General features: G+C 40.4%; 2 protein-coding genes across 4 annotated transcripts; both read left to right on the forward strand.

Moving 5' to 3' along the window:
• Positions 1-1,299: 1,299 nt before the first annotated feature.
• LOC124000767 (NADH dehydrogenase [ubiquinone] 1 alpha subcomplex subunit 9, mitochondrial-like) lies at positions 1,300-5,682 on the forward strand. Its single transcript, XM_046307398.1, has 11 exons — positions 1,300-1,411; positions 1,775-1,945; positions 2,624-2,721; positions 2,864-2,955; positions 3,245-3,386; positions 3,494-3,596; positions 3,946-4,016; positions 4,087-4,163; positions 4,528-4,623; positions 5,072-5,138; positions 5,384-5,682. The coding sequence occupies exons 1-11, from the start codon at positions 1,357-1,359 to the stop codon at positions 5,552-5,554; spliced, it is 1,143 nt and encodes a 380-aa protein (XP_046163354.1). The 5' UTR covers positions 1,300-1,356; the 3' UTR covers positions 5,555-5,682.
• A 794-nt stretch (positions 5,683-6,476) lies between these two features.
• On the forward strand, positions 6,477-11,938 carry LOC124000834 (probable polypeptide N-acetylgalactosaminyltransferase 8). 3 transcript variants are annotated; one of them, XR_006832736.1, is made up of 11 exons: positions 6,477-6,739; positions 7,143-7,389; positions 7,562-7,728; positions 7,811-7,994; positions 8,095-8,292; positions 9,553-9,667; positions 9,855-10,040; positions 10,204-10,341; positions 11,002-11,097; positions 11,178-11,359; positions 11,581-11,722. XR_006832736.1 is itself a non-coding variant. In XM_046307522.1 (11 exons), the coding sequence occupies exons 1-11, from the start codon at positions 6,502-6,504 to the stop codon at positions 11,713-11,715; spliced, it is 1,872 nt and encodes a 623-aa protein (XP_046163478.1). In that variant the 5' UTR covers positions 6,478-6,501; the 3' UTR covers positions 11,716-11,938. The 3 variants fall into 3 exon arrangements, 2 of the variants coding, with proteins under 2 accessions (XP_046163478.1, XP_046163547.1); XM_046307522.1 differs by having other exon boundaries at positions 6,478-6,739; positions 11,192-11,359; positions 11,581-11,938; XM_046307591.1 differs by having other exon boundaries at positions 6,478-6,739; positions 7,814-7,994; positions 11,192-11,359; positions 11,581-11,938.
• Positions 11,939-25,954: the final 14,016 nt, after the last annotated feature.

Genomic DNA, 25,954 nt, shown 5'->3' on the forward strand with positions numbered 1-25,954 from the left:
GGTGAGTCAACCTGATTTTTTTTCTACAAGCAAGCACTCACGCACACACGCACACAACACACACAGATAAATCGGTACCATGGACAGCCACATCATATTTAGCTTAAATTGATTGGACTAAATCGTTTTTGGTATATTTTAGTTGTCACTGTATTAGACTAAGCATAGGTGATTAGATGGTGTTGAAATGTTGAAGTTGTAATGGTGCTGGAATTAGTGGAGGCAGCGCCTGTTTTCTTTGCGACTTCGATAACTCTGCATTGTTTTAAATCGATAGTTGTTAAGTAGACCGAACATTTCGGAAACATTGCCTTACTTGAATATGCTGTAGGTAATTGTTTGTTACATGCAATATGTTTTTTGGACTTCACCGGACAGAAGTTGCTCTCCCGTTTTGTGATGAAACAAAGATGTAGTTGAATTTATTCTGCCACTGTGTCTTCTTCTTGCCTCAACCTTATTCCTATATGCATATATCACGGTGTCAGGGCATGTGAACTAACACATTATAGAGCAAACAATCACACAATCACAACACATAGATTGTAATAGCCTATGTCTTTTTTCTTTCCTGGCTTCCCCTAAGATTTTACACACACAACTGAAGATGATGAGCTTGATGCTCCTTTCCAATAAACATCGAGGGTCTTATTCTGGTTACATGAACATCGATGCTTGGCTGCCGTTTGACAAATAAAAACAAACTCACTTTTTAGTCCATAATAATCTCATCATAGGCTTTGAGCTACCCGCACTGTATTTGCGATATGTTGGCTAGTAGAGAGCACGTGCAAATATCAGAGTGGGCACACTCTCTATATCACGCAACACTTTTTGGTGAGAAAACCATCAGTAGAGTTGGAAGTGCGATGGAAACCCATTTGTAAATAACTTGTATTTTTTTATTCGTTACATGGGAATTTTACCGCGAAAGGTATTTGTATGTGGACTACGTCATCACTCACAGTTTTATCCCCAACCCGTCAAATTGATGGAAACACATCTCTGGTGGGAAAATGAGCATATTATTTTTATACGGATTTTAGAATATTCGATTGAAAATCTGTCGCCAATGGGATGGAAACCTAGCTAGTCACAAAAGAGTAAAGAGTTACACTATTGAATGAGAATATAAGTGGAAACAATATATATATACAGTATGTATAGTTTACGCCTGATATGTTAGGTTAGTCCCTGGCTGGCTGGTTATATTTCAGAATAGTGATTACAATATAGAAAAATACTGTTACATTGCCAACATGTTGAAAATGTAACCCTCTCAAACAAACGAGTCCATTAACTCACGCAAAACCTAGACCCTTCTGACTTGCCGTACCAAGAAGCGCCAGAAGAAACATGGCGGTCGCTGCGCTCGTTAGCCGTCCTGCGAGTGTCCTTCCCAGGTTTTCAAGTGAGTAACACAAGACATGCACTTTTAGATGATATACATGCACCGATAACTGCACTGTTGAGAGATAGTTGAAAGAATGTTTAATCTGAACACAGAATAGTTTTTAAGCGACATTGCTACCCTCTGTGACTCTTTTTGTGATATGACCTAAGTTAACCGGTTAGCTAGCTCTTGCTTACGAATACGACAAGTTGTCTAATTTCTAGCACCATGTCATAGATAAGATATCAGTTTGTGCCACAGACATTTTTGCTAAGAAGGCCTATGTTTTGGTTGGTTGTTCATTTGTGATGTTGGCAGTTTGAATACAGTACAACCATCAGAGATTCCCCACCCCCTCTGCTTGTACTTCTCCCCCTGCAGGTTCCTGCTCCCCTGTGGTGCTATCAGCCGTCCCTGTGACAGTCCAGCAGAGAACGGTCCACCATGCTGTCATCCCCAGAGGGAAAGGGGGTCGCTCCTCCTCCAGTGGGGTAGCAGCCACAGTCTTCGGAGCCACCGGCTTCCTGGGAAGATATGTTGTCAACCGCCTGGGTGAGTTTCACCATCATCAGTCCCGAAGCCTTCAGATGAAATTTACCATGTTGTGTACCTACCATGTTGTTGCCATGTTGTGTTGCTACCATGTTGTTGTCAGGTGTTACTACCATGTTGTTGTTATGTGTTGCTGCCTTGCTATGGTAACGGATGTGAAATGGCTAGCTAGTGGTTCCCCCCGCAGCTTTTGTGGAGCGATGGGTAAGGATGCTTCGTGGGTGTCAGTTGTTAATGTGTGCAGAGGGTCCCTGGTTCGAGCCCGGGTATGAGCGAGGGGACGGACTAAAGTTATACTGTTACACTATGATGTTGTCTTAGGTTCCTCTTTATGTAGTGTTGTGTTGCCTCTCTTGTCGTGATGTGTGTTTTGTCCTATATTTATGTTTTTTTATTTATTTTTTTATACCCGCAGGAGGTATTTTGCCTTTCGGTAGACCATCATTTTAAATAAGAATTTGTTCTTAACTGACTTGACTAATTAAATAAAGGTTAAATAAAAACATGGCAGCTCTGTAGTCTTCTTCAATTTATTTCTTATGTTTATTTGTGCTTGTGAGGGATGCATTAATTTATTTGGTTTTGTGACAATCCTCTTTGTTTACACTGCAATGACTGCATACTTGTCTTTCCTAAGGGGCAGTTATGTTTTTGTTGACCTGTCTGGTGGTTTTGTAGGTCGTATGGGTTCTCAGATTGTGATTCCTCACCGGTGTGACCAGTATGACCTCATGTATCTCAGGCCCATGGGGGATCTAGGACAGGTCATCTTTATGGTGAGAAAAATACTATTTATCAGATGTGACGTCATTAATCACTTCACTTTCAAATCTCTTCATTTGTTAGCTAAGTGTTGGTTTTTCTCATGCCAGGTTACCCTCAAGCCTCATATGTGCACTCCACCTTGCTATATTTCAGGAGTGGGATGCCAGGAACAAGGATTCTATCAGAAAAGCATTGGCTCACTCCAATGTGGTCATCAACCTGGTGGGACGAGAGTGGGAAACCAAGTATGGCCCAACTGACTGTATACACAAACATATTTTAGAAAAGTACATGGTTGCTAAAAAGAACCCACTGGTGGTGAACATTCACCTAAAGAGTTGCTCCATCACTCCATCACTATATGAATCAACCTACTTTTAACTACACCAGAGGCTTGAATTACTTCTTAGTGGAGCAAAGAACCTCAACCCTGCTTCCACCATTAGGAACACTTATATTATGATCTTCTGTGAAACGTTTGTTGTACTTGGCTTTACTCAGTGTTCTGTTCTTCCTCTTTCTATCTGTATAAAGGAACTATCCCTTTGAGGACACCTACGTGAGCATCCCTCAGCAGATTGCCATAGCCGCCCGGGAGGCAGGCATCACAAAGCTGATCCATATATCTCACCTCAACGCTGACATCCGCAGCCCCTCCAAATACCTTAGGAATAAGGTACTGGCTAATGCAGAGCTCTATTGAACTCTCTTTCTTGGACATATTTCTTTCTGGCATGTCATTGTGCAGAAATATCATGTAATGTGTGTGATGTAACCTTGTAGGCAGTAGGTGAGACGGCTGTGAGAGATGAATTCCCTGATGCCATCATCATGAAGCCTGCAGAGATGTTTGGAAGGGAGGACCGATTCTTCAACCATTTTGCCAGTAAATAAGCAGAGCGTAGTTCATTTCTGTGTGGCCCAAAGTAAAAATGGTTAAAAAGTTGAATAAGATTGTGATCTGTCAGAACTCTTAAGTAGACAGTGTCTGAATTTGTGGGAATATGTTGACGTAATTACACAGCCTCTGTTGACTGTATAGGCCTGCAAATTGTTGAGGGGGCTGTTGCATAGTTGAACTCTTGAATTTTCAGTGTATTGGCAAAACAAACCAAAATAATGATTTTGTAAGGTGATGTATCGGCTCCAATTGGTCTTGATGCAATGCTATTATTGTTTAAAAGGGGATGAGTTCAGTCATTGTTTGAATGTTTGTTTTTTCCTTTGTTGCACAGACATGCGTTGGTTTGGGAAAGCTGTGCCTCTCATCTCCATGGGGAAGAAGACGGTGAAGCAGCCTGTTCATGTGAGTGTGTCTGATCTCATGATGTCAGCCATGTCTGTTACTCAAGACTCACTCTGTCTGCTCTTTTCAGGTGGTAGATGTGGCCAAGGCTATCATCAACGCCATCAAGGACCCCGATGCCAATGGCAAGACGTATGCACTAGTTGGGTAAGGACTTGAAATGGGCTTGACTTTTGGCTGTTTTTTAGGGATGTCAATTGCGTTTCCAGTCAGTTCAGGAAATGAAGTCAAATTCTATCCATTAATTTGAAACTGCTCATTTTCAACAACTAGGTGAACCTAGTATAAATCATAAAAACGATTGTTCATCGACTAGATGAGTTGCTTTATTGCATGGCTTTGTATCTTGTATTCACCCAGGGTGTGGAATAAAATATATGATTGTGTGATGGCAGTTTCATGTTCACACATGCAGTACATTATTTAGAAACATCAACCACCAGAATTGAGAGATGTAGCAACCAAAATGTTTGTCAGCCTTTTTGGTTAGTTTTGTTTTCCTGCCACACAGACCAAACCGTTATCTCCTTCATGACCTGGTGGAGTACGTGTATGCTGTGGCACACAGGCCCTTTGTGCCCTACCCTCTCCCACGCCCTCTCTATCAGTGAGTATGCACCGGCTTCTGGTTCTGCATGGGGCGGCAGGGTAGGCTAGTGGTTAGAGCGTTGGGCTAGTAACCGGAAGGTTGCAAGTTCAAATCCCTGAGCTGACAAGGTACAAATCTGTCGTTCTGCCCCTGAACAGGCAGTTAACCCACTGTTCCTAGGCCGTCATTGAAAATAAGAATTTGTTCTTAACTGACTTGCCTAGTTAAATAAAGGTAAAATAAAATGGTATCTTAAATGGTCCTCGGGAAGAAAATTAACTGTGTACGTACTATTATAGGCTGACTGATGAAGTGGTGTGCCAAGCTGTTAGTATGTTTAGAACACAAAAAGCCTCAAGTTTGACCAGTGGATGTGAGGTGGCAAGGAACAAGGAACCTGTTGGTTTGTTTAAATGCAATACTATCAGATACGGTATGATTAACATGTCTTTATCTCTGGTTTCAGTCTTGTTGCACGTTTCTTTGCAATGAACCCATTCGAGCCTTGGACAACTCCTGACAAAGTAGATCGAGTAAGAAAATGCAACATAAACAGCATATTATTAACATTTACATTTAAGTCATTTAGCAGACGCTCTTATCCAGAGCGACTTACAAATTATAAGCATCTTTGTAAAAAGCACATTTTATACAAATTAAGGTAAATTGGAATTTTCTTTCATGTTGTTGGGGCCACATGTTGAAGAAATGTGAATGAAGGAAATATGTTTAAACTTTCTCTTGGATTTGTGTAATGACCTGAATGTGTTTGTTCCAGTTCCATACCACAGATATGAAGTATCCAGGGCTTCCTGGCTTAGAGGACCTAGGCATTATCCCTGCCTCCATAGAGCAGAAAGCTATCGAGGTCCTGCGTCGCCATCGCCGCTTCCGCTTCTTGGAGGCCGAGTTGGCCGATACCAAGCCAGCTAAGACAGTCAACTATTGAGTAGCCCGTCTTGTCTGACCGCCCAACACCACCACCATAGCCACAGGCTGATCCTCCTATACAACTGTGCTGTCTTCTTTTACAAATACTCTGTACATAAATAAATAACAGATGATCGTCTAAAACTATTTTGTCGTTATGATTCCATGGATCCATTAAAACAGCATTCATTGTGTAGCAAAAAATATGTAAGTCTAAATAATCAGTCACCTTAACACACTCCCATGTAATGTAACATGTGCATCATTATTTATTAAGGAGATGTACTTTGAAACCACCATCTGGGTGGTGCTTTAGGACTTTGAGTCAGCAAGGTTCAGCAATCTATTCTTTCCTCCAGTAACTCACTATCTGTTTTTATGGAGCCACTCCCACAGTCCCACTACACACAAAGTCTCCACCTCCACACCAACTGATAAGATTTCAACTGTTATGTCCACGTTTCCCTCAGCAATTATCAATGATGTTCTACATCACATATCTGGTCTTAACATGTGTGTTTGTGTAATCATGCTTGTGTTTGTAGACCTATATGATGTAGCCTAATTGTTTATGAATGTATGTTATCCATTCATGCTTTTGTATATGTACTATTGATATTTTTAAATCAAACAATGAAATCAAACCACAGCCGGCCATGATTACAGACATCTCTGTGTGGTTTGACACTATATAAACTAGTGACCCGCAGTGTTTGTCATTATAACCTGATGAAGACAGCGTGGCTGTTGAAATCTTGGTATTAAATTATTGTGCCTTTTCTTTGTAATGTGTTATGTTAACAGTTGATCTACCTTGTCAACTCTCCATAACTGTTAAGTAAATCAATGGTGATTTGCTTCTTTTTTTTATAGGCACATGTATTCTTTGTTGATTAGATAAGATGTATTTTATGGCATTACATGGAGGGAGTTGTAATGTCTTTAGAGGGCACAGTTACTGAATCAATGTATATGACAAAGGGACATAACCAGGCTGGTTGTCGACAGGTAGCAATGAAGCTCAACGTCCTGCGAGGAGTAGGAATCACGTTTGGAGCCGTTATTCCACTCATCATGTATATTGTCTATATGAAACAGGCAGTGAGTTCCACTTCCAATACAAAAAGGCTTCATCAAAAAGAGACTCCCAAGACTGTGCTGATGACGAGACTGGAGAGAATCGAAAATAACCTCAACAAACTATGTAAGTGTTTCTATGTAAGTGTTTCTATGTAAGTGTTCTCAATCGCCATCTTGACATACATTCTTTGCATTTCAGTATTCTTTACTGAAGTACATGACAATATGCACAGTGATTTTGGGGGGGATTGTGACTCTTGGAATGCATTTCTGCAATATTTATGTTATGTTGCATGGGTAATATGCTTCTGAATATGAGCTAAAATAATCCAGTCAATCATTAAATTAATCTGCCAGTGACTCAGAAATACTGTAAAATCAAGTATTACTTAAGAACAAAAGGGAATTGGTTCGTATTGTTGTTAGTCATCTACTGATAGATGACACTCATGCCAATAACATTGTCACATAGTTTATAGAATTTTCCTCAGTGGCATCAGTAATACCTGTGAGCATTTTGTCCACAGCCGAATTAATAGAATCTAAATATCAGAAAGACCCCCCAACAAGGGAAGAAGTTGTGGTAACAGAGGCAAAGAAGATGGTGGTGCCCCAGTTGTATCCCAACTCCTACCTGTTTACAAAGTGGGGTGATGACCTCTCAGAGGAGGAGCAGAGAGAGGCCGAGGCCCTGTTCCAGAGATATGGATACAACGTCTTCTTGAGTGACCAACTGCCACTCAACAGAGAGCTGCCAGATACACGAGACAACAGGTTAAACTAACTGTAATCAGGACTGTAACTTTGCTATGGTCATGACCGTAACTACGCTGCTTGGTCATGACTTGATGAAATGAGGAGGACATTTAATTGTTACTGTCTGATAAATGGTAAGACACAAAGCACAGGTGGTGGTATGCCTTCTAAATAATCTCTCAACACTCAGATGTTTGCAGAAAAAATACCCCAAGGACCTTCCTAGTATTGCTGTGGTATTGATCTACCTGGACGAGGCCCTGTCTATCATTAAACGGGCCATCCGCAGCATCATCGACCGAACCCCTGAACACCTGCTGAGAGAAATCATTCTGGTGGATGACCACAGCTCCAATGGTGCATCTCACAGACACCATTCCATTACTAGTGGACTAAGTATTTGTCTATAGTCTTGATTATGAATCTCTTCTCACCACAGAAGACCTGGGAGAAAAGCTAGCTGCCTACATAGAGCTCATCCACAAGGAAAGGCCGGGCCTTATAAAAAGGGTGAGACACAAGCAGCAGATGGGACTGACTCAAGCCCGCATCTCAGGGTGGGAGCACGCCACCGCCGATACAGTGGCCATTCTGGATGCCCACATTGAAGTCAATGTGGGGTGGTAAGTGCCATGTGTGTATGGTGTTTCCCATACATTACTTGGGCAGCATCTGTCTGCTTATCTTTGATTGATTGACTTTTATTGTTGTCCACGCTTACAGGGCAGAGCCACTGCTGGCCAGGATCAAAGCAGACAGGACCACTGTGGTGACTCCGGTGTTTGACAAGGTCGGTTTTGATGACCTGCAGGTGGAGCATTACGGGGCCAATGCACACGGTTTTGACTGGCCCCTGTGGTGCATGTACGAGTCCTTCAGACCAGAGTGGAACGAGCTCCATGATGAATCACAACCAGGGAAGTAAGTGACGTCCACTGTGTAGCATCCAGCCCCATCACTATGAGACTTATTGTCTCACATGTTCTGTATTGATTAGTAGCAGTCAATAGGAATTGCAGAAGAATACCATGTACACTGAACAAAAATATAAATGCAACGTGTAATGTGTTGGTCCCATGTTTCATGAGCTGAAATAAAAGATCCCAGATATTTTCCATACGCACAAAAAAGCTTATTTCTCTTAATTTGTGGACACACATTTCTTTACATGCCTATTAGTGAGCATTTCTCATTTGCCAAGATATTCCATCCACCTGACAGGTGTGGCATATCAAGAATCTGATTAAACAGTATGATCATTACACGGGTACTCCTTGTCCTGGGGACAATAAAAGCCCACTCTAAAATGTGCAGTTTGTCAAACAACACAATGCCACAGATGTCTCAAGTTTTGAGGCAGCGTGAAATTGGCATGCTGACTGCAGGAATTTCCACCAGAGCTGTTTCCAGATAATTGAATGTTAATTTCTCTACCATAAGCCACCTCCAACATTGTTTTAGAGAATTTGGCAGTACATCCAACCAGCCTCACAACCACAGACCACATGTAACCATGCCAGCCCATTACCTCCACATCTGGCTTCTTCACCTGCGGACTCGTCTGAGACCAGCTACCCAGATAGCTGATGAAACTGTGGGTTTGCACAATCCAAAACATTTCCGCACAAACTGTCAGAAACTGTCTCAAGGAAGCTCATCTGCGTGCTCGTCGTCCTCACCAGGGCCTTGACCTGACTGAAGTTCTGCATCGTAACCGATTTCAGTGGGCAAATGCTAACCTTCGTAGAATGTATGCACACATGACTGTAAGTCGCTTTGGATAAAAGCGTCTGCTAAATGGCATATTATTTATTTATATATTATTATTTACCACTGGCAAGCTAGAGAAGTGTGCTCTTCATGGATGAATACCGGTTTCAACTGTACCGGGCAGATGGCAGACAGTGTGTATGGTGTCGTGTGGGTTGACCGGTTTGCTGATGTCAACATTGTGAACAGTGCCCAATGGTGGCGGTGAGGTTTTGGTATGGGCAGGAATAAGCTACAGCGAACAATTGACTTGATTTCCTTATATGAACTGTAACTCAGTAAAATCGTTGAAATTGTTGCATGTTTTTTCAATGATGTGTATTGTGTGTCTGTTGTAGCTCCTACTTCTTGTAGCAGTGCTTTTACTTGCTGGTTGGTTCCACATAATCACTCACTGACTTATTTTTATAGGAGTCCTTCTGTCATGGGTATTTTTGTGGCACATCGACTTTTCCTTGGAGAGATTGGAGTACTTGATGGTGGAATGAAAATCTATGGAGGAGAGAATGTTGAGCTGGGGATCAGGGTAGGTTGAGCTGGTTACCATGGCATAATGGCTGCACAAATTACAATATCTGATGTCAAGTAGCTAAGGAAATTGTCCTCAGTTGGGTATGTATTAGATTTGTGTCATTTTACAAGCACATATCAGAGAATGTTTTGTCTCATATCTTCAATAACATTTTGCAGTGATGTGGTCTGTTTTATTCCAGGTGTGGCTGTGTGGAGGAAGCATAGAGGTAGTGCCTTGTTCTAAGATCGCACACATTGAGAGGGCACACAAACCGTACGCACCTGACCTGAGTTACATCATGAGAAGGAATGCACTGAGAGTAGCTGCGATCTGGATGGATGACTACAAAAGTAATGTGAACATTGCTTGGAATCTTCCGTTGAAGGTAGGGAAATTGAGATGAGGGCAATTCCATGGAAACGAAATACACTGACTGGAATTGCCCATAAAAAAACAAGACAATCTTTCTTTCCTATAAATAGCCTGTGGAAGTAATTTTGATGAGATGTTTTTCTAACAGTATTATTTGTGTGATGTATGTCTCCTAGGATCATGGGATTGATATCGGCGATGTGTCAGAGAGGAAGAAGCTCAGAGAAAAGCTTGAATGTAAGCCCTTCAAGTGGTACCTGGATAACGTGTATCCTACACTGGCCACCTGGGAGGAGCTAGTGGCCTATGGAGGAGTAAGGGTTACATTATTACTAAGTCCCTCACCAGATTAATACAATGTACAGAATTATAACTTTGACAACTTTTTATAACTCTGAAATTTGCTAGGTAAATGCCAAACAATGTTTAACCAAATGAGTTTTAAGGATTAATGGTATATGATTCCATTCCATTATGTTCATGGTTCATTATGTTCATGGTTGCACACTAAAACAAAGACACACAATGACAAACAGTTGTAACAATCAAATGTTCTAATTTGATGGTGGATATGTATTAAGCAGTCATAAAACTAAACAATCGGGCTGTGTTTAGACAGGCAGCCCAATTCTGATATTTTTTCCACTAATTGATATTTTGACCAATCACATCAGACCTTTTTCAGAGCTGATTTGTCAACAACAACAAAAAACAATTTGCAAAAAAAGTTACAAATCAGTATTGAGCTGCCAGTCTAAACACAGCAGAGTCATGGAAACAGATCTTCTTAGTGGAGCCAAACTTACCTGTATTGAGAAGGCCTGGTTACACATCCACCATGGTTTAAAGGGCAATGTGAAAAGAAAATATCAAGAGCCGGTACAGTTTGGTTTGGCTGGGCACGATAGTGTAAGAGGGAATTAGTGTACCACCAATTATTCTTGCCTAAACATACCTTCTTCTTGCACCTCCAGCTGCAGAATGACCTCCTGCAGAGCCATTGTATTGATGAGGGGACTGTCCCTGGGAATATACCCCTTCTTTATGGATGTCATTTCTATCAACCACAGGTATGTTTGTATTCTGTGTATGTGTCTGTGTATTATATAATTTTGTGCCAAAAAAATCTGTTCTCCCCGTCTGTTGACAGCTTCTTATCCACAGCAATGTTATTACAACACTGATGGGGAGATCTACGTGGGTGGGATTAAGTCTCACAAGTACAACAACAACCGGTGTCTAGTGGATCCTGGCACTGGAAATATACCAACGCTGCATGATTGTAAACTGGCAACAGAGAGAGGACTACACAAGCACTGGGACTTCCAACAGGTAGCCTGTAATCAGACCTGTGGGTCTAGATCATACATTTTAGAGCTATCTTCTGGAGCAGGGTTTCCTTAACTCGGTCCTGTCCAAAACGTTCTCTAGAACAGTGGTCTATGCACCACACCCAAACACAGTTCCATCAAAGCTTTATTCATAACAGCATTCACTTAACAAGCATGCAAAGTTCATCCAAAGTTATTTTATATATGCATTTGTTTTTCCAGGGTCAAGCCATCAGGAACACACACACAAATAGGTGTCTTGAGATTGGCCAGGGACAAAACTCATACTATATGCTGGTCATCCAACAATGCACTGGGCAAAACTGGAGAATTCAACATGTCATAAGAGAGTTCTAAAACAAACCCATGGACAAGTTGTTGGGGTCACATTCATGAAATTCTAGATTTGACATTTGTGTTATCTATCATAACTGTTTCAAACAATATCTTGCCAAAAGAAAATCCTAAATTGATTTTATGCAGGGTATTGACAACAAACATCCAATGTAGACAATTGCATTATTCTCTTTCTCTGAAAAACATGACACAAACAGACAGAATAAAATATTGCATTGTAAAATAATCTTGTTGATGGTGGTTCTGATGATCAGCTTTTAGCTACCAACGTGTACATAATAAGCTAACATGTACCATGCACTGTATATTGAATGCATACACACAAACATATTTTTGGGGGTCTTAGCATTGCTTTCTTGTCAGTGTTGCACATGTTTTGCCATTCATAAAATACAGTGGCTAACGAAAGTATTCTCCCCCTTGGCATTTTTCCTATTTTGTTGCCTTACAACCTGGAAGTCAAATGGATTTTCTGGGGCTTTGTATCATTTGATTTACACAACAACACCACTTTGAATTTTTGTTGTTGAAAAAAAGACGGAAAACTTGAGCGTGCATAACTATTCACCCCCAGAGCCACCTTTTGCAGCAATTACAGCTGCAAGTCTTTTGGGGTATGTCTCTAGAAGCTTGGCACATCTAGCCACTGTTTGCCCATTCTTCAAGGCAAAACTGCTCCAACTCCTTCAAGTTGGATGGGTTCCGCTGGTATACAGCAATCTTTAAGTCATACCACAGATTTTCAATTGGATTGAGGTCTGGGCTTTGACTAGGTCATTCCAATACATTTAAATGTTTCCCCTTAAACCACTCAAGTGTTGCTTTAGCAGTATGCTTAGGGTCCTTGTTCTGCTGGAGGGTGAACCTCCGTCCCAGTCTCAAATCTCTGGAAGACGGAAACAGGTTTCCCTAAAGAATTTCCCTGTATTTAGCGCCATCCATCATTCCTTCAATTCTGACCAGTTTCCCAGTCCCTGCCGATGAAAAACATCCCCACAGCATGATGCTGCCACCACGCTTCACTGTGGGGATGATGTCCCGGGGTGATGTGAGGTGTTGAGTTTGCGCCAGACATAACATTTTCCTTGATGACCAAAAAGCTCAATTTTAGTCTCATCTGACAAGAGTATCTTCTTCCATATGTTTGGGGAGTCTCCCACATGCCTTTTGTCAAACACCAAACATGTTTGCTTATTTTTATCTTTAAGCAATGGCTTTTTTTCAGGCCACTCTTCCGTAAAGCCCAGCTCTGTGGAGTGTACGGCTTAAAGTGGTCCTATGGACAGATATCCCAATCTCTGCTGTGGAGCTTTGCAGCTCCTTCAGGGTTATCTTTGGTCTCTTTGTTGCCTCTCTGATTAATGCCCTCTTTGCCTGGTCTGTGAGTTTTGGTGGGCAGGTTTGTTGTGGTGTCATATTCCTTCCATTTAAAAAAAATGGATTTAATTTTGCTCCGTGGGATGTTCAAAGTTTTGAATATTTTTTTATAACCCAAACCTGATGTGTACTTCTCCACATCTTTGTGCCTGACCTGTTTGGAGAGCTCCTTGGTCTTCATGGTGCTGCTTGTTTGGTGGTGCCACTTGCTTAGTGGTGTTGCAGACTCTGGGGCCTTTCAGAACAGGTGTATATATACTGAGATAATGTGACACTTAAATAAAGTCCACCTGTGTGCAATCTAACTAATTATGTGACTTCTGAAGGTAATTGGTTGGACCAGATCTTATCTAGGGGTTTCATGGCAAAGGGGGTGAATACATATGCACGCACCACTTTTTATTTTATTTTTTAGAAACAAGTCATTTTTTTCTAAATCAATTTAAATTACAGGTTGTAATGCAACAAAATAGGAAAAACGCCAAAGGGGATGAATAATTTTGCAAGGCACTGTAAGCCCACAAAGTAAGTGATTTTGGTATGGAGGTCAATGAGTGTTGAATTTGGTCAACAACAAAAATGTCATTGCTAATTTCCTACATGGGGCTTATTTGATCAAATTTAAGTTTCGTAATGGTTATGTTCTTACGAATGCACTGCTATAAGTGGATGCATGTGGCATTTCGCCAACTTTGGATATATATATTTTTAACTTTATAGCTGAGTTGTGCCTGTTGTCATAGAGAGATAGGTTATATCCATCTGCCCTCTATTTTGGCATTACCATTGAGGGTTTCCACCATATTAAAGAAGTAAACTGGGTGGGGATTCCTATGAGTTGGGAACAATCAGCCAATTAAGAAGATGCTATAACTGCCCATGTTGTCACAGACTCTATAAAGGCACAGATACAAAGATGAGTCTTCTATCTCAATATTTCCCAACCAGGGGTATGTCGGGGGTCCCCAGGGGGTAGGTGGGAAGAGTAAAAAAAATGTTTTGAAAATAAATATTGGGAAAAATGTTACCATTTTGCAAGGGAACAATCTTTCCAATATTTTGGAGTTACTGAATTTTACCCCGGGCCCCTAAACAAAGCAGACAACTTTACCGGTGATAACTACATTACCAATGCATTCATTCTATTAGGGGTGCAACTTTCACTGGGGACATGTCCCCCCCACAAAAATGGTATTTTTGTCCCCCCCCATTTTTATCACTGGAATGTGATACAAAACAAGGCAACTGTGTGCTTTAGGACCAGGAGGACGCCTCCGAGCGGTCAGGCAGGCTGTTTGGAGTGTTTAATATATGTCCCCCACACTTCTAAAACCAAAGTTGCGCCCCTGCATTCTATCCATGTAAGACATTCTGGTGAGCACTATTTCATTTAGTCTTCTAGAGCAGTGTTTCCCAACCGGCAGTCCCCAGGGGGTAGGTGGGATGATTTTTTTAAATGTGAAGAAAAATAATTGGGAAAAATGTTACCCCAAAAAACATGTTCAAGTTATTACAAATCATAATAGGCAGGAAAACATTTACTGAGGCAACTGGTGTGAAATCTCTAGTTATTTTATTTGTATAGGCCTACTTCTTTAGTTTCGGTGCATCTGCATTGCTCTGTCTACCCGTTGGCTCAATGGTTGATCCTCTGCTTGTGCCAAGTACACTTGATCCTTTGCTCCGTGCGCCAGAGCGCGTGCTTCTGTTGTACTCGCAGAAACTATGATTTATAAGACAGCAGCTGATGCACGGAAGACTGTTCCATTGTCAAATAATATGGTGTGCCGCAGGATCGATTGAAGTTAATATTGTCGAGTGGTGAAAAAAATTATAATAATTCGGGTCCATTTTCTCTGCAGTTGTTGAACGAATCGACTGATGTCAGTAAGGAAGCCCAGTTCATTCCGTTTGTGCGATACAGAGACATTTAGGAAATTAATGAGCACATTCTGTTCTGCAAGAAGCTAATGGGGAGAACTAAAGGTGAGGATGTATTTCACATTATTGACAGCTTTTTCTCAGAGCACAATCTGGATTGGAAATCCTGTGATCGTGTGCACACCTGGGAGAGTGAAATAATAATTGAAGATAGTAGTTTCCTCACCACATTTTGGACCCCCAATTTGTAGATACCGGTGGACAAGGTTACCTTTTGGAGTGAAACCAGCTGCAGAGGAATATCAGCGAAGGCAACATGATGCACTTCAGGGACTACCAGGAATAAGCATCATAGCTGATGACATCCTGGTATATGGCTGTGGTGCTTTAATGGAAGACGTAGCGCAGGACCATGACCACAACCTGACTCAGCTCTTACAAAGAGAGGGGAGATTGATCTAAAGCTGAATAAAGACAAGGTTAAGATCATGCTCACAAGTATTACATACATGGGACATCTTAACAGCTGAAGACCTGAAGCCAGACTGTGGAGGCAGTATAGCAAATGCCACCACCTACAGAAGCAAAAGCAGTGCAGCAACTGCTTGGTTTTGTAAATTACTTAGCCAAGATCCTACCTCATCTGTCTGACGTATGTGAGCCATTGCATCGGCTGACCAATAAAGATGTGCTATGGGCATGGCTTCCTCAACATGATGATGTATTGGAGCAAATCAAGAAAGTGGTAAGCAACCAGCCAATACTGAGGTACTATGACCTCTCTGAAGTAGTGACCCTACAATGTGATGCAAGTGACAAAGGCAGTGCTCTTGCAGAAGGGGCAGCCCATTGCATTTGCTTCAAGGACATTGACACTCACGGAGCAAGGATATGCCCAAATTGAAAAGGAGTGCCTAGCCATAGTGTTCGCCTGTGACCGTTTTGATCAATACCTTCTTGGTAGGGACTTTATCACGGTGCAGACTGATCACAAGCCGCTTGAGGTTATCTTTAAAAAACCATTCTGTCTGCCCCAAAGCGATTTCACAGGATGATGCTGAAGCTTCAGCGTTATCAACTACAGGTAATAATAATAATAATATATGCCATTTAGCAGACGCTTTTATCCAAAGCGACTTACAGTCATGTGTGCATACATTCTACGTATGGGTGGTCCCGGGGATCGAACCCACTACCCTGGGATCGAACCCACTACAAGAAAGGAATAGAGCTTCACATTGCAGATTATTGTCTAGAGCAGCAATACCAACAACTAGTCACCTGCAAAATCGGACAAATGAGTCCGTATAAAATGTGAAATGATACTTGATTCCTGGAGCATTTAATATCCAATGCTTATTTGTATGAAATATTCAAAACTGTTCATGAATGGCTGCAATAATACATAGTCTTATAATTCATTTTCAAAGACAAGTAGGCATATTAGATTTCAAATATGTGATTACACTGGCAAAATTGGGAAGAAGTGGAATAATAAAATAAGTTAGAGGAATAACAGTTCTTGCTGACAAGCACAGTAATGACCCTATAGCCCAATTAAGAATGAGAATTGTTCTACTGATCAGACTAAATAAAGTACAAATAAAAATAATAAAATAAATTTTGTCTTGAAGACAAAATTACAAATCGGCCCCTACACCCTAATCAAATCCTCCTCTAGAATCTAACTTGCACTTTTCGATTCACAATCTGTTTGACAAAATTATTTTCAGTTACAAATCAGGTCATCCAACCAAACCTCTTTGCTAAAACGTGCTGTATGTAGGTCTGTCTGCAGCCTTTTAGTTGTCACAGTCTAAATTCCAATCACCAAATGAGGGGACTAATGCAAGTGGATTAAATCGACTTTAGTACATGCTGTCAAAAGGCTGCATTCTGCAATAGGGATTGTAGTATAGCAACCTAAATTTGTTGACCACATTGTACATAAAACAGCACTACAGTTCTACTCTTTTTAGTTTTCTAAACTCAACAGATCATTCTCTCGCTCCATTCAACTCCGCTCTAATCTTGAGGGGTGTTTCTAGGGATAATGTTAAAGGAATATAACAATTCCTATTATGTATTCATTAACCAATTCAATTTAAATCACTCTGTCTGTTTCTAAGAATTTGTAAGATCCTTATTTGCATAAAATGGACAGAGACCAGTCTACCAAAATTAGCCAATGGCATTTATTCTCGAGCGCTGCTCATAGTACCATGTACCTCAGTTTATATATTACATATGACTTCATAGGTTTTAAAATGTCACTCCTCCTCTCCGACCAGGACAAAGCAGCTTCAAAAGTTCATTCTAACTCACTAGCGCACATACATGACACACAATATACAGTTTATTACCACTGAGCAGACAGTTCCAGCCCCCCCCCGGCTCCCGCTGTCTTATTTCATGTCCACAGAGTTATAGCCGGGTCGGTTCAAATTCAAACATAGGTTAAGGATCCTCTTTGCTTACTTTAGACACACACACATGCATTCTATCCAACCTAGTTGGAGCGATGTTTATGATTTTGAATTACTCCTTATTCATGCTACATAACCTCCAATCCCTAATGGTTAAGTTTCTGAGTAGAATTAATTAATCATTGATGTTAAACCTTGATAAAATATCTTAACAGATAGCCCCCTTTTTTTCAATTTTCACCTAAAATGACATATCAAATCTAACTGCCTGTAGCTCAGGCCCTGAAGCAAGGATATGCATATTCTTTGTACCATTTTAAAGGAAACACTTTGTGAAAATGTGAATTGAATGTAGGAGAATATATCACAATAGATCTGGTAGAAGAAAATACAAAGAAAAAAACAACCAGATGTTTTCTACCACCATCTTTGTAATGCAAGAGAAAGGTCGCAGTTCTAGCCATCACTCTGGTTGTAATTCTGATGGTGTCCAAGAGATGGCAGCAGTGTATGTACAAAGTTTCAGACAGATAACTTGAAGTATGAGCGAACTCCATGACATTTAGTGTGAAGTCACCCAGGTACATTTGATCAAATCGTGAAGGAGACATTTGCATTCATATTACATTTTTCTGCAAGAATATCGTCAAATCTGTATACTTGGACTTTAATTGAGCTTTTCCAGCATTAGTAGCCATATTATAAGTTCAACATTTGCAAAACAACCAGTTTTCATAACTTCATAACTCTGAATATTCTTAGAAATTTTGTCCAAAAGGAAAAAGCATGCTGTCGTAAAAGGTTAGCACCTACATTTTGTGACAGGTAGAGGGTTTCTTGATACTCCCGTAAAGCCCAGCTCAATGGCTATCTAGCTAGCTTTGTTTGATCACGATTGGTGCTTATTTGACAAAGATACAGTTGATTAAATTAAGACCGGCTGCGTCATTGGCGTGCCATGAAGGCATCACTCTCTGAACAACTTTGGTGTCCTATCGGATATACTACACACCTAATGATATAGTGAAGTCAGGTTACGTTCTAGGATCTCTGAGGAATACATACGAATGTGATGTGACTGGTTGAAACAACTTTTAGGGTTAGATTTTCACAGATTCCTTTCTTTGCAAATAGAATGAGTGGAAATACAAAATGCATGCTATATGGACCTTTTTAGGATATGAAAATGGATTTTATCTAACAAAACGACATTTCATGTTATCTCTGGGACCCCTTGGATGATAAATCAGAGCAAGATTTCCGAATATAAGTACACATTTCACCTTCAGAGGGGAATTTATCAAACCTTTCGTGCTGGAAAAAAAGTGTTTTGTTGTTAGGAGCTCGCCCCAAAACAATAGCATGGCATTTTTTCACAGTAATAGCTACTGTAAATTGGACAGTGCAGTTATATTAATAAGAATGTAAGCTTTCAGACGATATAAGACACTTATATGTACCGACATTTGTTGTTCCTCAAAAAATCTGCGATCGTGACACAAGGCGCTGCATGATTTACAACTGTCCGGTTGACGGGACGCCGATCCCTAAGAAGTAAAACAAAACATGCACCCAGTCCCTTTGATCACTTACATAACTAGACCAATCATATTCTTCAATGTGCTGCGATTTACAGTACTGCGGAAAGACAAGAAAATGATAGAGGTTCAGCTCGTGATGTTAAATTGTAGGTGCAGATGCTCCGATTTTCAAAATGATTTGGAGCACAGTTGAAAAGTTAACGTGCTGACTATTCAACGGACTAATTAGAAAAATAAAAGCAATACTTTTCAATGCGTGACAATCATCGCGCTGGCTTGCTTTTGCCATGGCCCTCTTTCTTGCCCCGCTATTTTTATTTATTTATTTCACCTTTATTTAACCAGGTAGGCAAGTTGAGAACAAGTTCTCATTTACAATTGCGACCTGACAAGATAAAGCAAAGCAGTTCAACACATACAATGACACAGAGTTACATATGGAGTAAAACAAACATACAGTTTTAATACAGTATAAACAAGTCTATATACGATGTGAGCAAATGAGGTGAGATAAGGGAGGTAAAGGCAACAAAAGGCCATGGTGAAAAAGTAAATACGATATAGCAAGTAAAACACTGGAATGGTAGATTTGCAGTGGAAGAATGTGCAAAGTAGAAATAAAAATAATGGGGTGCAAAGGAGCAAAATAAATAAATAAATAAAATAAATACAGTAGGGAAAGAGGTAGTTGTTTGGGCTAAATTATAGGTGGGCTATGTACAGGTGCAGTAATCTGTGAGCTGCTCTGACAGTTGGTGCTTAAAGCTAGTGAGGGAGATAAGTGTTTCCAGTTTCAGAGATTTTTGTAGTTCGTTTCAGTCATTGGCAGCAGAGAACTGGAAGGAGAGGCGGCCAAAGAAATAATTGGTTTTGGGGGTGACCAGATGTGGGTCTGGAAGGAGAGTTTACAGTCTAACCAGACACCCAGGTATTTGTAGTTGTCCACGTATTCTATTCTTATTTTCCACCATAATTTGCAAATAAATTCATTAAAAATCCTACAATGTGATTTTCTGGATTTTTTTCCTTCTCATTTTGTCTGTCATAGTTGAAGTGTACCTATGATGACAATTACATGCCTCTCTCATCTTTTTAATTGGGAGAACTTGCACAATTGGTGGCTGACTAAATACTTTTTTCCCCCACTGTATATATACGGGACACGACAAGACGAGGACAAAAGACGTCTGAACTGCTATGCCATCTTGGAACTGACTGGTATGGCGGTTTATACGTCCCTCGTCTAAACGCAGCATTAGGCTATTTGATGTCTTGTTTTTTTTTTAAGTGTATAAATATCAGGAAATATGGTATACAGCTATAGATTGTAGGCCTACACTGCATAATGAAACACTCCCTAGTAAATTAGTGTTGCAGCCCACCAGTGTTATGAGGGTGGACTGATTGTAGCCTATTATTGAGCATTAATAGACTGGTTTTACAACAACTTTCTATCCAAGCTGGGAGAGAGTGCGAACTCTGACCTTGCAGGTATCTAGAGAAACTGCATTATACCACTGTGCCCTAGAACGGTGGTATCCATACTTTGTGGGGTACTTCACCACTAAAACCCTTTGACCTGCCTGAAGTACCCCCTCATGCACGTGCGACCGGCATGATTACTAAATGAGATGTTAAAAAATAACAAATGACACACCCAGTCGAGTTTGGCAGACTTTCTTTCAATGTCAGGGAAGTAGAAATTGTACTCACTGATTTTGGATAAATGTGAGCTCACTATTTACACCATATGAACTCTTTCAACATCACCTGTAGAAATATAGCCCACTGTAGGTGTCAAGCTGCTGAAAACAACTTATATCCCCATCTTCACATTTCCACTCCCAAAGTTTGATCTTCTTAAGGAATCAACACACTTTGTCATACATGATTAGAATGTGTGTCTAACTTGCAGAGTTAGATTCAGGTTGTTCAGTTTGATAAACACATCAGCAAGATAGGCACGGCGGGCACCCAAGTCTATGTCCTTGAACACAGCCACAAGAGGGTGTGTGAGTGCTCAGACAGAAAATCATTACTTCAGATCGCAGCTCAAAAAGCCTCTGTAGCGTTTTCCTACTAGATAGCCAACTGCCGTCTGTGTTAAGCAGTAGCTGCTGGTGCTCAGTCCCACTGTCATCACAGAGCTTTTCAAACAGTAGGTGATTCAGAGGCCTGGATTTAATGGATAAAGTTCACTGCGTCATTCAAAACATCATGCAACTCTGGACTCATTTTCTTGCTGGCCAATGCCTCTGTGAATGATAATAGGATTTACCTTCTTTGTGTGGGAAATTAAAATCCTTTCACTCTTCCAGGTGTGCACACGAACACAGGATTTGCTCTGTGCTCTGAGAAAAAGCTGTTAATAATGGGAAACACATCCTCACCTGTAGTTCTCCCCGTTAGCTTCTTGCAGAACAGAAAGTGCTCATTAATTGCCAAAATGTCTCTGTATTGCACAAACGGCATGAACTGGACTTCCTTACTGACATCAGTCGATTTGTTCAACAACTGCAGAGAAAATGGACCGGTTTTATAATTTTTTCCAGAGAAAAATAACATGTATTTTATAATTTTACAGCAAGAAATGCATCATTCTGCAGGAGTTCATATTCTATTAGGCTACATGTGAGAGGTTATAGGCCTACCTGCAGTCAGTGTCCAGATTTGAGTTACTATTCCATTTTAATTTAAATTAGGAATATTATGTTTATTCATAGTTGCAGGGATACTTGTGAGCGGGATATCAAAGGTGCATGTAAACAGCTTAGGCAGGATATGTGGAACATTTTTCCGAACTATCTGGAACATTTTTCCAAACTCAGTCCTGGGGCCCATCCTATGTGCACGTTTGGTTTTTGCCCTAGCACTACACATCTGATTCAAATAATCAAATCTTGATGATGAGTTGGTTATGAGTCAGCTGTGTAGTGCTAGAGCAAAAACCTAGCTTTCTATACATATGGAAATTAAAAAGGTTTATGAATTACTTTTATGAGGGTTACTGCCAAAAGAAAATATTAAAGAAAATATATAGACTTCAATGAATGACCCCTTTCTCCTTGAAGGGGCGAAAGATCCAGTGGAGGCAGTATCAGGCAGGTAGAGGGTGGGCCAGGTGAGATTGGGCCAGGCACGTCCAGGTGTCAGACCAGGGTGTTCTCAGTCGTGGTCTTAGAGCCTCATGCCCGGAAGGGGAGACAGAGAAAATATTAGGGTTAGTAAGAGCATGGCTAAGACCATATGCATCACATGAACTATGTTACTTTTCTGAGTCAATTCAGGTAGCATTCAATGTCCTTCTTTTGTGTTAACCATAGCCAGCGTTACAAATAAAGATGGTTATTTCCATGTAAAAGGACCCATGAGCACCATAATGTGAAGTTCATATGTGCATGTCAAATGAAATCTAAGAGTCTATATTTGAGAAATGAAGGCATATATAAATGTTTTCAAAAATGTTCCATCCCAAAAATTAGGAATAAGCAAAGGCTTTGATTTCTGGTCAAGCCGATGGAAAATGGGTCTTAGAAAACATGTACCAGAAAAGTCTTAAAGTTATTAGAAATACTTAAAAAAAAAAAAGTTTTTAAGTAGCAAGAAGTAACAAGTAAAGGCATACCAATCAATTAATTAGTGTTTTTACTGATCTCAAATTTGTTTATGAATTATTAAATGATTAAAACTCAATACCATTAGCAAATCATTAACGGCATTTCTCGAAAATTCGGTAATGGAATTTTGTGCAATTTAATTGGCTACAATGGGAAATCATAGTAGGCACAGTCACAAACAGCAGTTGGGTTCACAAGTTTGGACAGCACAGTAGAGTACAGTAAAGAAAAGTATAGTTTAGTTCAGTACAGTACAGTACACAGTAGAGCATCTTAATGTACTGCACTCTACTGTAGTGTGCTTTGCTGTGCTGTACTTCGACATCCAAACGTATATTGACATCTATGATTGGTTCAGGGATTTGGTCCGGATCAACTAAATTTGGTCTTGTTTGGGGGTAGAGCTCATTAAAATAATAGCCAGGGTAGTGTGTTGAATGCCCAAATGTGCAAATAAGGATATTGCATATTTATAATTTGTGTACATATTTAGGATACATCACCATGAAGAAAATTACATTAATATCTGTCGTTATGTGTATGTGAATAACTCACGTCGGAGAGTTTGTTAAAATCATCCATTTCTACATAGCACAGATCAAGGACCCGTGTGAAAACACAAACTGAGGGAGATTTTATCGAAATTATGTTACCAAACCTTCCGTCTGCACAGTTTTTGTAAAATAATTTAGTGTAGATGTTGTTTTTACTCCTATTTTTTGTGACATCCAATTGGTGGTTAAAGTCTTGCCCGTTGTTGTAACTTCCGTATATAAAAGGTGGATAGCCATTCGTCCTCCGAAACATGACCATGTCAAGACACACCGCTTCTTGACACAATGCTAGTTTACCCCGTGCAGCCAGTGGCATCAATGTTTCGGAGGCAACACTGTACAGCTGGCAACCCGCCTGCCACAAGGAGCCGCTAGACAAGAAAACCCCGCCAGCCAAACCCTCCCTAACCTGGACGACGCTGGGCCAATTGTGCGCCGCCTCATGGGTCTCCCCGTCACTGCTGGCTGTGACACGGCCTGGGATCAAACCTAGGGCTGTAGTGACGCTTCAAGCATAGACCGCTGGGTGGTTCGAGCCCTGAATGCTGATTGGCTGACAGCCGTGGTATACCAAAACATTTATTTTTACTGCTCTAAATAAGTTTAGTAACCAGTTTATAATAGCAATAAGGCACCTCGGGGGTGTGTTGTTGGCTAGCTCCTCTGAACAACAGTGTCTTAATTAACAAGCGAGCACACTTTCTATGCCAGGCGTAATCGTGCCTCATTCGCTCATTGTTATGGATGTATCTAAATAAATGTCGCTAGTAAACAGGTCTGCACTGTTTGACGTAAGAGATAAGGCTGGCAACGGAACATTTAGAATGAACGACTGGGTCGCGTCCATAGCTACAGAACAAAAATACTGAACGACTGGGTCGCGTCTTTGGCAACCAAACCAGTAGAACGAATGATCAGCCTGCTTGGGTAGCAATCCTAGATTTGTTTCGGGACTATATCTTGTGGAATAAAAATAAACGGTTAATGAAAATATGTCAATCATTCTTTGAATATGTTGGTAACTCGTTGTATAAAAGGGATAATGCCCTCGAAGCCGGTGTTTGGATGATATATTGGCACGGTTTGCCGGCCGAGACAAACACCCGTGCCAATATGTAACAGTATAACTTTAGTCCGTTCCCTCGCCCCTACCCGGGCTCGAACCAGGGACCATCTGCACACAGACAACAGTCACCCAGGAAGCATCGTTACCCATCGCTAACTAGCTAGCCATTTCACATGGTTACAAATATATCCTCCAAACACCGACTTCTCGGGCATTATCACTTAAAATGAGTCCTTGTACATATGGTTTGTTAAACTTTGAAATCAATGGTCTTTGTTTGGCATACATTTTTTGTGAAAAATCTAGTCTCAGCACAATTCCGTTACCATGGAATTGTCCATGTGCAGAAAAATAATCAGCCTCTGTGGATAATTTCCTCTTAATGTATTTTTCATGTCAGCCAGGCACATATTTTCAAAGAAACACAATTTATTTCAATCTCTAGTTGAGTAAAATAAATTGTTTTGTTCTGGTCAAAGTAATACAGACATGCGGTAAACAGCGCCAAACTCAGGCAGAAAAATGTTATATTCACAACCAGGCCCATCTCTTCAAATAAAACACACGTTTATTCCATCTCCATTTGAGCAAAATAAGTAGTTTTGTTGTGATCACAAGAAAATCCTAACAATTAAGGTGAAGTGCGCCACAGTCAGGCAGAAAATCCTAACAATTAAGGTGAAGTGCGCCACAGTCAGGCAGAAAATCCTAACAATTAAGGTGAAGTGCGCCACAGTCAGGCAGAAAATCCTAACAATTAAGGTGAAGTGCGCCACAGTCAGGCAGAAAATCGTAACAATTAAGGTGAAGTGCGCCACAGTCAGGCAGAAAATCCTAACAATTAAGGTGAAGTGCGCCACAGTCAGGCAGAAAATCCTAACAATTAAGGTGAAGTGCGCCGTAGTCAGGCAGAAAACCTAACAATTAAGGTGAAGTGCGCCACAGTCAGGCAGAAAATCCTAACAATTAAGGTGAAGGTGGCCGTAGTCAGGCAGAAAATCCTAACAATTAAGGTGAAGTGCGCTCACAGTCAGGCAGAAAATCCTAACAATTAAGGTGAAGTGCGCCACAGTCAGGCAGAATATTCTATTATACAGTGAGAACATAAAGTTTCCCTGGCTGCTATATGGCTGTTACTTAGACATACTATAACAGTACATTTATAGATGACATTCACTGATATAAACCTGTCTCCAATATAATCGCATAGTTTACACAGATTCACCGCAGACCTTTGACAATTAAATCTCAGTATGAAAAGGCATAACATGGTCTGTTTTGTCAACAAGCTCAACCAGATGATCCCAATAAATGGTATGTTCTGTTATATGGGACAAGTTGATTCCCAATTTACGACTCAAAGATATTTGATTTATTTAGTCAAATACGAAATTAACTGCAGTATACTGGTCTCAACTATATTAGCATAACTAATATATATATATATATTTTATTTTTTATTTTTTATTATATATAAAAACTCAAGAAATATATATCTCTTAGATTTAGGACAGACACTTAAAAATATTGTTTCTTATGATTATTTTTTTACTGTCGTTTTTACTGAAGACGGTGTTTCTATGCGCCAAAATCAATATTTTATCTATCTATCTATCTGTATATATGTATATTTATGTATATATAGCTGAAGGGGTCCTAAAATTCCAAACGTTTCCAGTGCATCATGCCTAGCTCTGCCCACTGGGGCGTGGCTTACGGACCACTCTTTGAAATAAATGCTCGTGTTGTCTTAATAATACCAACGGCTCGAGTTATC

The sequence above is a fragment of the Oncorhynchus gorbuscha genome, linkage group LG01 (genome assembly GCF_021184085.1).
Source record: "Oncorhynchus gorbuscha isolate QuinsamMale2020 ecotype Even-year linkage group LG01, OgorEven_v1.0, whole genome shotgun sequence".
NCBI lineage: Eukaryota > Metazoa > Chordata > Actinopteri > Salmoniformes > Salmonidae > Oncorhynchus > Oncorhynchus gorbuscha.

What these genes read in the sequence shown, in the direction of transcription:
- LOC124000767 (XM_046307398.1), top strand. Translation starts at nt 1,357, where the DNA reads ATGGCGGTCGCTGCGCTCGTTAGCCGTCCTGCGAGTGTCCTTCCCAGG. An exon ending in AAGACGTATGCACTAGTTGG is followed by an intron (nt 4,164 to 4,527) that starts GTAAGGACTTGA and finishes CCTGCCACACAG; the next exon opens with ACCAAACCGTTATCTCCTTC. An exon ending in CTCCTGACAAAGTAGATCGA is followed by an intron (nt 5,139 to 5,383) that starts GTAAGAAAATGC and finishes TGTTTGTTCCAG; the next exon opens with TTCCATACCACAGATATGAA.
- LOC124000834 (XM_046307522.1), top strand. Translation starts at nt 6,502, where the DNA reads ATGTATATGACAAAGGGACATAACCAGGCTGGTTGTCGACAGGTAGCA. An exon ending in GGATGACCACAGCTCCAATG is followed by an intron (nt 7,729 to 7,810) that starts GTGCATCTCACA and finishes TTCTCACCACAG; the next exon opens with AAGACCTGGGAGAAAAGCTA. An exon ending in ATTGAAGTCAATGTGGGGTG is followed by an intron (nt 7,995 to 8,094) that starts GTAAGTGCCATG and finishes CCACGCTTACAG; the next exon opens with GGCAGAGCCACTGCTGGCCA.